Below are 12,466 nucleotides of genomic sequence, written 5' to 3'. Positions count from 1 at the left end.
TGAGAGGCTCTTGAATTTGAAGAGAAGGAGAGGCAAGAAAAGCTTGATGTAAAGCTGGGTAAGAAGTAGGAGCAACTAAATTACACCAGTGAATGGGAGAAAAAATAGTAGCTGTGTGACAATGATAATCTTTGAGATAAGAAGGTGGGTGATGATTTTTGGTGTAGGTTCTGATTGTGGGAACAGGCTATGAAGTAGGAAGGAGAGTACTAATATCCACCAATGTATTGTTAGGGAGAGAGTCAGAAGATAGAGGTGAAGTAGGAGGATTAGAAAGTGGAGTAGTGATGAGTTCAGGAATAAGAGAGTCAGATGGTGAGCTTGATACATCATGTTGTGGAGTATTAGTTGAGGAAGTAGAATCTGGGATAGGTGAATCAGGGGTAGGAATGGAGATAGATGAAGTATAATCTTCATCAAAAATATCACAGGTAGCAGCAGGTACAAAGAGAGGTTCAGCAACCCCTTGAGTAACTTGAGAATGTATATGGAAAGGGAAGTGTTTCTCATGAAACACTACATCCCTAGATACCAGAACTTGCTGAGTGGAGAGATTAAAAATCTTGTAACCTTTTTGAGTTACAGAATAGCCTAGGAACACACCTGGTTGTGCTCTAGGATCAAATTTTGTCCTTTGTGCTTTTACAGTTGATACATAGCACAAGCACCCAAAGGCTTTCAAATGTTCTAATAAAGGAGGCTTAGAAAACAGTTGTTCATAAGGAGTAGTGTACTGCAAATACTTCATAGGCATCCTGTTAATAAGGTATGCAACACAAGTCACACAATCTCCCCATAATTTAGTTGGAACTTTATAATGAAACATTAGAGCTCTGGCAGTCTCTAATAGATGTCTGTGTTTCCTTTCAACAGTGCCATTCTGTTGTGGTGTATGGGAGCAGCTAGCTTGGTGTATGATACCCAAACTATCATAGAGTTTCTTCATATCTCCTTCTCCTAGCTCCTTGGCATTATCAGATCTCACATAAAGAATTTTGGTATTAAACTGGGTGGCAACATATTGACAAAAACTTTGTAGAATAGACACAACATCAGACTTTAATTTAAGTAAATGCACCCATGTAAATCTGGTAAAATCATCCACTATTGTTAAGAATTGATTACAACCTGTGTGTGTTTTGGACCTATATGGACCCCATACATCTATGTGTAATAGTTCAAAAGGCTTTACTGAGTGACTAGTACTGATGGGAAATGATTTTCTTGTCTGTTTAGCAGCAGGACATACATGACAAACAATATCATGAATACAAGACTTAACATCACATTCAGGAAGAACATGTTTTATTTGAGAGAAAGGTAGGTGGCCTAATCTAAGATGCCACAGCTTGGCAATGTCAACAACAGACAAACATGAACCAGTAGTAAAAGAGGTGTGAGATGTGGCAGGAGCAATTGATGACTCTTCAACATTGTAGAGTCCAGCTTTCAAATTACCAAGAAGAATTGTGGGACCTGTCAGAGAGTGGTCCTGAACAAAGCACTGATTGTGAGTAAAAGTGATGTTGCAATCAAGATCTTTGCACAACCTGTGAATAGAAATGAGATTAAATTGAAAATCAAATATGTGTAAGACATTATGTAGTGTTATCTTGTTGTTTAGATGAATGGATCCTATGTGTTTGACTGGAATTTTGCTCCCATCTGGTATTGTGATAGTGTAATTAGGGTCCAACATAGGTTGATAATCATGAAAGTTTTCCAAATTGGAACAAATGTGGTCTGTAGCACCACTTCTAGTAGCTAACTAGTATTACAATAGGATACAAAACAGTAAGTACATGCCATCATAGCATGTCCAGTTGATGGTTCAACTTCATTAGATGATTATTTGTTCAGGAGAGATATGAGATGATTGAACTGATCAACAGAGATAGAATCTGGTTTCAGCTCTTGTGTATCAGTCAATGAATCAGGTGTCACCATGGCTGCAACTCTTCTATCCTTAAAACCTTTAAAATCAGGAGGATAACCATTGACTTTGAAGCATCTCTCCAAGCTATGTCCTGGAATCTTGCAGTGAGAGCAGAAATAATTTGAACCTGGTCTTTTATTGCCTGTGAGAGTTTGTGGTTTGTAGTTCTGACCATAAGGCTTCTGGAAATTGTTGTTATATGGTTTATAGCTCTTGTTTCTGTCTGCTATATATGCCAGTGGTTCAGTATTATTTGACATCTGAATAACCTCTTTGTGTCGTTCTTCTTGAGCAAACATCCTGTAAGCCTGATCAACATGAGGTAAAGGCTGATTCATGAGAATATTTCCTCTAACAACTGAAAAACTCTCATTGAGTTTCATCATGAAATGGATGAGACGATGTTCTTGGTCTCTCTTAAGAACTCTCTGAGTCAAGTTACATGTACACTTCTCACAAGTGTAGTATGGTATGGGATTTGCATCAAGTAACTCATCCCAAAGACCTTTAATCTCAGTGTAAAATTCTGATACACTAGAAGTGCCTTGACTAATTTCAGACAACTTCTGTTCAATTGAATAAACCTGTGCCATGGAGGAGTATCCAAACCTTTCTTCCAGATCCTTCCATATCTCTCTTGTTGTACTAAAAAATAATACACTCTTCTTGATTGAATGATCAAGATTAGCCAGCATCCAGGAAATAACAAGACTATTACAACACTCCCATGTTGTATGATCTTTGCTATTCTTATCAGGTTTTTCTAGACTTCCATCAACAAAACGAAGTTTGTTCTTAGCAGATAAAGAAATCATCATAGATCTCTTCCAATCACTATAACCAGTTCCATTAAATTTTACAGAAACAATTTGTGATGAATTAGCATCTGATGGATGTATGTAAAAGATACTTGTAGGATCTTGATTAGGTTGAAGAGTTGATGGAATTTCTGATGCAGAACTTGCATATTCAGCCATTTTGATGAATGAATAATGATCTCAGATGAAAGAAGGAAGAATGATTAAAGAATTTAGGATTTTCAGTGTTTACAAGTTGATGTTTCAGATTTTAGACAAGAATTCAGAGATTTTCAGACAATTTTCAACAAGACTTCAGAGAATTCAAAGGAAAAATTTAGAGATTACTTTGATTTTCAGAATTCCACAATTAAAACTATTAGCAACAACTCAGATTTCAGAAAAGAGGTTTTCAGAATTATATTACCAGTATTCAGGATGTAACTTCATTAAACCATGGAGGTTTCTGTTTAGATTGACAGAGAAATGGATCGTAGTTCTGCTAGCTCTGATACCATGAAAGATGTTGTTGCTCAAACCATTTTAGAGAGAAGAAATTTAGAGAGAGGAAATAGAAGTATCTTCTGTATTTCAGTATAAATGAATAGAATGAAAAATTACAGAAGAATAGAATCATTACATGAGCTTATATATCAAGCTTACACGTGCAAGAAATAAATTAATATGAAATGGACAACCTCTAACAACTTCTAACAAATTATAACTAACTCTAACAAACTATAACCAACTTGTTTGAAAGCTAGTAATCCAATAAACCAACTAGAAACTTACCAGTCAAAGATTACACAGTATAGAATTTGCTTCTAATAATTTTTCTTCCAAAATCTAACTCGTAAGTTTCTTCAATTAACTCACAAGTTCCAATCCGCACGAAAAATGGAGAAAGATGGAGAAAGGAGGAAAAAAATAGGGAGAAAATAATATTAATCTCCCATTTTCAGTCACATATGAAGAAATTGGGTAATATTATGGAGGCAATTAGCCTCAATTTTAGACGAGTGAGGAATAAGAAAGGGGAGAAAGGAGAGAGAATTAGATAGAGGGAGAAAAGTGTTATGAGCAAGAGGGGTATTTTGGATATTTTGAATGATTGGGTTTAGTAAAGTGATGTCGCATTTAGCAACTATGCTATGTATCCAACAATCCCATCATTTTTTATTTTTTTTTTACTGGAACAGTCCCATCATTGGTGAAAATGTCAAATGTGTTGGTTGCTGCAGGGGCTTAAGATCTTCTCCTTTAATGTATCATTCATGGGTTTTGTTCGGAAACTTGCTAAGCAACAAGCTAGATTACCTAGCTCTTCCAGCCACAGGGTGAAAGAAAATATTCTTAAATATTTTCGGCAATCACTAAACATAATAGGAATTATTATAGAGAGAATAAATTACTCAGTTGAGTAATCACATTTACTTGTTAGAAAATAAACCATGGTTAGTGGGATGATATTGATTAGACCACAACTAAACTAATATAATCATATTAGGTCACACTTTCTAATAACGAATTGAAGAAAGAAAATCAACCAAGAAGGGAAATTTGGGTTGGACTTCGTTTCTCACTTAAGCTATTTTCCTACTATTATAAAGGGTTATAATAATAATAGGGTTTAGGGGACAGTTAATCAGTACCTTTCAAACTGAAAAGAAGAGAGGGAAACCCTATTCTTCTTTCTTAGAAGATCCGGCCACGCTTTGTAAAAGGCAAGAGAGTGAAATCTCCTCTTCTGTTTTAGCAGACGTGGCAATTCAATTGGTCTCGTGGACTATATAGAGGGACAACAACTGGTGTTCTTTGATTTCTAACACTTGCAATCCAGTGTAAAACACACTACAAAGATTGTACATTCTTTTCTTCAAATTATGATTCATATTTATGTTATGTATGTGATCCTTTGATCAACGTTAGGACTTTGTTTCCTGAAATTCTTCTATATGTGCATCTATATTCTTACAGAGGACAGAGCATTTTCGAATTTTTGTTAGTGTAAAATAGATCTATTTAACTATTTATGCACCTCTAGGCACAAAGTCTCTATTATATAAGGGAAGAGGAGGGAACACCAAAAATGATAATTTCTTTTATACTCTTAAGTACTAAAATAGAAATTCACCATCTTTTATTCTTATATCTTCAATTAACAAAATATTTACATCATCATTGATTATTGGCTTTCAAAAATCAAAGAAAATATACGATAAACTTTATGAATAATTTTTCGTATATATTATTACGCAATTGACCTTTTATTTGTTTTCGCACGCATCGCATGCATATAAGACTAGTTTTTACTAAATGTCACATCATTTCTTTTTTGACCTATTTAAGTCAAATATTAACTGCCATTTACCCATGCCCGCGGGCCAAGCCCGTGAACAGGCCCGACCCGACCCATGCACACCTCTAGTGATGATCATCAAGTTCACTAATTTGCGCCTGCTATTAGTTTGGCATATTTTTAATTGAAGTATTTGTTTTTGGGTTAAGGTCTCGTGAAGTAAAAGGTAGACTATTAAAAGGGTTTATGTTCATTCGTCCCAAGTGACATGATATTTGGAAACCCTAATTTCAAGAAAGTTATATAAATAGAGCCTTCCTCTTCAATTCCCATAGGAGAGAAAAACATAACACAAAAGAGAGCTATTCTAGAGTCTGAAAATACTCTCTAGATTCCATCCAAATCAGATCCTCAACCTAAAAGAAAAACAACAAGCATAAAGTTGTTCCATTCTAGACTATCAAACTTAAAGGAGTTGAAGTTTGGAGGCCCTTATTCAAGACAGTCGAGTCGTATTGTGAGATTGTTAAATTCAAACTCGTGATATACACAAATATAAAATTTGGGACATTGAATCGACAGGTAAAGACCTGAGATTGTACAATTGTACCTAATATTCATACTACTAAACGTTTACAACATTTGTTTCTTATATTTAGACTCTGTATTTTGTACATCTAAAATTTGTGTTTACAGCCATAAATCAAATAGAAATTAATGTAAAAAAACACCCTTAAAAATTTACACTTTTGTTAAAAAAAAATATTTTAAAAAGTGGCAAATAAACACCCGGGATATTAGAATGGGGTGCAAGATTTGAAAATGGGATGATAGAGATGGCCATTGGTGCGGGTTGGGTGGGCTGGTCTGCAGGTCTTAGTGAGTCGAGCTGAGATTTCACGGCCCATGAGCAGACCGTGAAATTTACGATTTGGGCGGGCTCGTCCACAGGCTGAAAAATCTTAGCCCACATCGATTTGTTACCAATTTTCACGATTCGAAAAGCGGTTTTGGCGGCTCGTGAGCCTACTGGGCTGGCAGGCCGATACGAGAATTTGTTTTTTCAAAATTATTTAATCATTGGAGTCATCTATTATTGTTAAATAAAATCTTTAAAATTAATTAAAATATACTATCCAATTAGTAATATAAATGAACAATTTCATTATTTTTGAATTTGATTGAATTATAATACTTTGTAAGAAATTTGATTAAAATATAGAGTTTTTTGCGGGGATATATCCTCGACCAAATCTTTCTAACAAAGCTGCATAGTTGAAAGCAAAAACCAACTCCACTTATTAAAAAAAAACTCATTTCCGCTAAGATCTATTTTCAAATGAATCGTAGTATCGACAATACAGTTCTGCAAAATCTCATCTCATCTTCCACTACTTTCGCCCTTCATATACCACAAAGGTATAAAGATGAAATTGAACAGATCTGGTGTTGCGTTGTTGGTACTTGGTGAGTGTGGTGAGAAAATTCAGAGAGAGCGCCATGTAGCCGAGAGGAATAGATGAAGAATAGACTTCTTTTGAGAATTGGATTTTGAGGTTTTTACAGGACTGTCCATCAAAATCATATCTACTAACAGAAAATACATAACTATTTTTATAGTTCTTTGAACAAGCTTTCGTTTTCGTAGATTAAACTTGATCCATCTTTTTGTTGAGCTTCTTATTGGTAAAATTCATACGCATCAAGTAATTCATTGAAAAAATTAAACCCAACGTTCACCTAATTTGACAATAAATCCATAACATTCTCTCTCACATCTCTTGAGAATATCTTCTTCCTCTTTTTAACTGAGACAACATAGCTATTTACTTCAAGTTATCTTCATTCTGGAAGATTATGAGCGGAGAGGTCGGGTGCAAAAATTTCAGTGAAGAATGATGTAACACGAAAAGATGAGAACAAGGAGCGATGGTCTGTGACGTGGCAAGTGGCCTGACAATTAGTTTTTTTTTTAAGATAAGGAGAATTCCCTTGCAAGAAGAGGGGAATTGGGGATCCTTCCTGTACGGAGTGAGAATTAAACTCTTGTCACAGGAGTGGAAGGAGGGTCTCACAACTAATAGGCCAATTTTAATTCTCTGACAATTAGCTTATTGTCATACAATCTTTGACTCTTTTCTAAGAATTTGTATTCTTTTTTAAAAGTTGTTTTTATAAAAAAAGTTTAAATTTTAGAAGGTAGTTTTAACAAAATTTCCAACCAAATAATTACTCACGACTTGAATGTAAATATTCTAGTTATACCATTATCTGCAAGAAACAGTACAACATATTAATATTTGAACACTATAAAGTGAAACTAGTTCCAAGCTTAGGACCCCTCAAAAAAAAAAAAAAGTTCCACGCTTAGGACCTCTACACTATAGATTAATAGTCTAAGCATAGGAGGTAACTAAAAACGTAATAAATTCAGATGCCCTCCTATGTTGATTCTTTTACGCTTAGGTAGAAATATATAGTGGTCAACCATATTGCAGCTGAGAATGACTCCTCAAGCAGAACCACAACGGATTAAAGAGATTATTCCTAAAAGGAAGTGTAAACACAGATATCTGAAAGAAAACGTATGTTGCAAGAAATTGGTGTATCATTTCCATATGAAGACATAGATATCACTTATCTTACAACTGCAATCACCATCTCAATATACCAGGTACAAGTTACAAGTCAAAATATATAACCATCAATCTCAGTCATATATACTTATCAAATGACAGCAACTGTCAAAAAGCGCACTATCCTGTAGAATAAAAGTATATTACTACCTGCAGGACGCTGGAATCAATGAGGGTCTCCTTGATAGACGTCTCTTGCAACCGCAAATATTTTCTCTGAAAGCTGAGTTTGCTACTTGCACTTCAATGCATCTAGAAGAGCCAAGCTCAAACAGCTTTAATTACCTCTGCAGGACACGGAAATTACCATGAGTTCAAACTTTTTAGCACAAAAAGATTGTCTTGTCCCAATTAGAAATTAGTGTGTGCATAAGCAAGCATGCGTGCAGTTTCATATATTTTCGTGCCACGATCTAGAAGCAAAACTCAGAACACAAAGATTTATACACAATCTTGCTGGCTGGCAGAAAACGGTGACATCTAACTGAAATGTTTCATAGAGAAAAAAAATATCTATTGGTAAGAGACCAAATATACGATAAAGTTTTAATACATCAGGGTTCTAAGGGCATCAGCATCACAACAAATTCATGCTTCGGTTATTTAAAAGTTAGTGACAAATAAAAAGCAAAGAGGATAATATTAATCACCCACGTATTATGAAAACAACAAAACCTGGCAGGTAGCGAGGTAACTAAAAAAAGAAATGAACCGATGACAAAAAGTCTTCTCTATGCAGCAGAAAAAACACTATTACTATAGAAGATATTCGCAAACAGTATATGGAAGTTACTGGTTGCATAGAGTAATTATCTTATCAGACACTATTACTCAATGATGATATAAATAAGTGATGAAATCTTATGGGAGAGAGATGAATTAACCCATTTAGAAAGAGAAGAGGGCGACATGGAAGCATGACATTCGTGATCAGCTGTGTGGTCCACAAAGCAAAAAATCAACAAGACTCTTGTAATTTTGAATGGATTGTAAGGGGCATCAAAAACATATATAAGGTTGTGGAATGTGAAGTCTAGTTTCAGAGGTTCCCCTATGTATGCCAGAATTATTGGCATAGTAGCATGTGCTAGTCATTTTGGCAGACAGACTGTCATCAGTGTTGTATTTAATCTGCAAAACTACAGACTAAACCCAATAAAAGACCTTCCTCTAACTCCACCCGCTGAAAAAAACACTCATTTCTCTAATAGTCATTATAACCCAAATTAAAATCCTACCTTTGGCCAATTTACAGCCACACTGGCACCATTCATTGTCATCCTAATAATAGCTGCCTGAGTTTGATTTTGATACCATTTCTCCTGCAGACCAATCTTTATAGGCTCTTTTGGCTACCAAGATCTAGAGCTACAACTCTTCTTGCCATCTTAAATCAGAAGGCTTGTTGCCTCGTCCTTTATTTAAAGCGACTATTACAAAAGGATCATAAGCACCAAAGTTTGCCATGAACAATTATGCACAGAAGCCATGAATTTCCCCTTTTGGCCATTATGGTCTAAACATGACGCACTAAGACACCATAACTAGTGCAAGCAAGGAATATTGATCATCTATCAGATTACCTATTAATTGAATTTCCACTTTTGGACAATTAAAGTACAGACACAATGCACCAGGATAGCATAACAAGTGCAGGCAAGGAAGATTGATCAGATGTGAAGATAACCATTAATAGTACTTTAGCAGCCAATTAATGTACAGACAATAGATTAGATCATACATGTTCCAAGGTCTACTGGAATTTCAAGGGCCTATCAACACAAAACCATCTCCTAGAGCTGGAAGTTTGATAATCAATAGAGTTGGCCCTATTTTCCACTCATTTCTTATGAAAAAACAAGAAGTGTCATCAAGTGTTCTGCAAGTGCAAACGGCAAACAATAATAAAAAATAATAATAAACATTCCCAATCCTCCTTATAGATGGATGTAGTTCATCTCAAAAACACATAATTCCTCAAATAAATAAATAAAAGAGCATGATCACATTTGTAATAGCCTCAACTTATTCCATCAACAAGGATGGGCTTTTCTTCTAAACATATAGAAAACAAAATCCAACAAAAAAAATTCACCATAGAACATTCCGTAACTGGAAAACTGAAACAAATGCTTCATATAAAGTAAGTTTGGACTCAATTTAACAAACCTCTGGAATTAAAACATCTTTATGGCTTGAGATAGAGCATGCGGCCGGGGATTTTTTATGCAAATTCAAATCTCCGCTTGTAACCACATGATTCTCCCGAGAGTCTGCTATAATATGATCCAGCACCCCTTTTCCCTTTGAAAAGATGTTTGAGGTCTCCCCACCATGACTAACATCTTCACCAGACTGTGTGTTCCGTTTGGATTTGAGGTCTAGACGCTCAATGATTCGTGCCACACCAGCTATGCTGGCGGTCATCTCTCGCTGAACTCCTTTACTCAGTTCCTTAACAGAACCATTACGTGCGAGAAGCTTTTCCCGAAAACCTTGTGTACCTTTGGAAATTGAGTCCTTATATCTGCTAGCATAGGAGAGCAAGAACATAGAACTGAGCATACAGTTGGCAAAACTTTTATTGCGTTTCAAAAACAAACTACAGCGTCGTAGCAGGTCCCAAATGTTTTACCTGGCTGATGCTGCAGAGAATTTGGATTTAATTGACTCTGAAAAAGCGTGCAGCTCTGATGACCTTGGTCTTGGAGTACAGTCAGGTGACTGGCTTTGTGGAGGTCTGAGATTTAGGAATTGGTCTTAATAAGTGAGATTGTAATCAGTTGGATGAATAACAATGCTAGTTTAGTTGCAATGACAAACAAAAAGAAAGATTCATGTTTAAAGAATAGAGTTTATCGGGATCATGCATGTAAACACTTCAGATAATCAGACGTATCAAGCAAGATGCAGGATATACCTAGACGGTTGATGAGAAACTCCCCTTGGAGCGGAGCCTGAAGACATATTGACAAAAAAGGGGCTTGCTGATAAAGGGGGCTGGGTGCTACTAGCAATTGGCGAGCTGCCTCCAGATGAACCATAAGTAGAGTTATACTCTTCAGGAGTATTTGGATGCATGATTGATTCACTTGCACGAGATGGGAACATAAGTTCCGGAGAAGGACTCCGCCCTGAGGATCTACGCCTCTCATTTCGGTGGGCTTGTCGAGCTCGGTTCATCATAGCAGTCAAATGCTGCATCATACGCTCATTAAAATCAGAGTCATCGGTCCAATGAGACCCCTGCATTATTGCAATTCTATCAATAACATAATTTCAGCATGTTATATCTATTCTCATGTCATAAAGCAGGAGTATTCGACTCACATATGCAGAGCCAGACTCTTGATATTGGTGGGGATAAGTGGTCTGATTGTTCGACGCGTGCCTTATCCTAGAGTTTCTCTCAATCGCAGCAGCAGCTAAAAGCTCTTGGCTATAACACAAATACGGCTAAATCACAAACAAGAACACTCTTGCTATTTCAAAACCCCTAACTAAAAATCAATTATACCTTGCAGCGTCCTTTAATGCAAGAGACTGCCAACAGATTGGACACTCTTTACTTCGCTGGGACCTACATACACGTAAGCCACAAAACTACAGCATTGAGCAAATAAACCTGAAATGATCCAGCACCCAATTTCCAACAATGGAAAAGCTAACATACCATTCAAGTATGCAATGCAGGTGATACTCATGTTTGCAAGTCGTCACCTGATGAAATAGACACCAATATATCACCATCAATAAATCAGTAATCCCCAAAATACAACAATGATCACAAAGAAAATTAGAATCCATCTACATTCCAACAATGATCGAATCAACCAATCAGAACAAGGAGTTTCACAAATGAAACGAAGATATCATGTTTCGTAATCTCTTACTACCATTAAAAAATAAAAAAAAAGGAGAAACAAAAGGCGTTAAAATCATCCAAAACCGATAATTTAATGTACAAACAAGTCAACATTCTAGTAATCATATAAGTCAAAATTCAGTCTTCAACTCTCGATCAAATTACAACTCCTAGACGACAAAAATCAGTGAAAATCACGACTTAAAGCTGAAACAAAAATCAAAGATAACATCTAAACTTCATCTGAAGCACACAATTGTTAGCAGAAAAACAATCAATTTCAAAACAGAGAAAACAAAAAGATGGAGGAAGACAAAGAGATCGAAACATACAGAAGCAGGATCATGGAGGGAGAAAGGTTCAAGACAGATACTGCAAGCGTCCTCGAAATCGTCGTCAATGGGGACTGAAGATGACGATCCAGATGTTGTTGCCATTGATATGATCAGAGATTCTTTGGCCTTGGTAAAATCCGCCATTGATGCACAAACTTCAACTTCAAGAAAGAGAGAGAGAGAGAGAATGTTGAGGAATGAGAAAGTGGAGAGGAGTTGAAGAGAAGAACCCTATGAATTAAGGGGAGTAAGGGAGAGAGGCGGGAAGGGAAAGAGTGAAGGAGTCAAAAGAAACGAATAATTGGGGAGGAAGCGGAAAAGGGAAGAAAAGTCCGATCCTATTCAGACGTGACGGTTGAAGATTCAGCCTACCTTGCCGTACTTTTTGGCTTATACTACTTTTTCGTCATATTGTTTGATTCTGCCCCCATCCCCCTAAGGCTCCGTTTGGTAAGGCGTAAAATATTTTTAGTGTAAAATGATTTTCATGTAAAACAATTTACAATGGAAAACACAATTCCAAAATTAATTTTCCGTTGTTTGGTTCGATATAAGAAAAATGATGAAATGAAAGGAAAATGAAAGGGAAAGTAAGGAG

At 36.1% G+C, this 12,466-nt stretch overlaps 1 protein-coding gene across 1 annotated transcript; it reads right to left on the bottom strand.

Moving 5' to 3' along the window:
* Window positions 1-7,606: 7,606 nt before the first annotated feature.
* Window positions 7,607-12,228, bottom strand: LOC104907948 (E3 ubiquitin-protein ligase RHF1A). The gene is made up of 8 exons (XM_010696976.4): window positions 11,866-12,228; window positions 11,342-11,388; window positions 11,186-11,248; window positions 10,999-11,107; window positions 10,589-10,914; window positions 10,304-10,408; window positions 9,838-10,195; window positions 7,607-7,955 (listed from the first exon to the last, which is right to left on the bottom strand). The coding sequence occupies exons 1-8, from the start codon at window positions 12,010-12,012 to the stop codon at window positions 7,950-7,952; spliced, it is 1,161 nt and encodes a 386-aa protein (XP_010695278.1). The 5' UTR covers window positions 12,013-12,228; the 3' UTR covers window positions 7,607-7,949.
* Window positions 12,229-12,466: the final 238 nt, after the last annotated feature.

The sequence above is a fragment of the Beta vulgaris genome, chromosome 3, assembly GCF_026745355.1.
Source record: "Beta vulgaris subsp. vulgaris cultivar EL10 chromosome 3, EL10.2, whole genome shotgun sequence".
NCBI classification, from domain to species: Eukaryota; Viridiplantae; Streptophyta; class Magnoliopsida; order Caryophyllales; family Amaranthaceae; genus Beta; species Beta vulgaris.
This window is presented reverse-complemented; position numbering and strand designations above follow the sequence as displayed.

Bases quoted from the DNA above. Each gene is read 5' to 3' on its own strand.
- LOC104907948 (XM_010696976.4), bottom strand. From the start codon at position 12,012: ATGGCGGATTTTACCAAGGCCAAAGAATCTCTGATCATATCAATGGCA. The intron at 11,389-11,865 runs GTATGTTTCGAT...CTATTTCATCAG, and splicing joins CCCTCCATGATCCTGCTTCT to GTGACGACTTGCAAACATGA. The intron at 10,915-10,998 runs GTGAGTCGAATA...GCAATAATGCAG, and splicing joins AAGAGTCTGGCTCTGCATAT to GGGTCTCATTGGACCGATGA.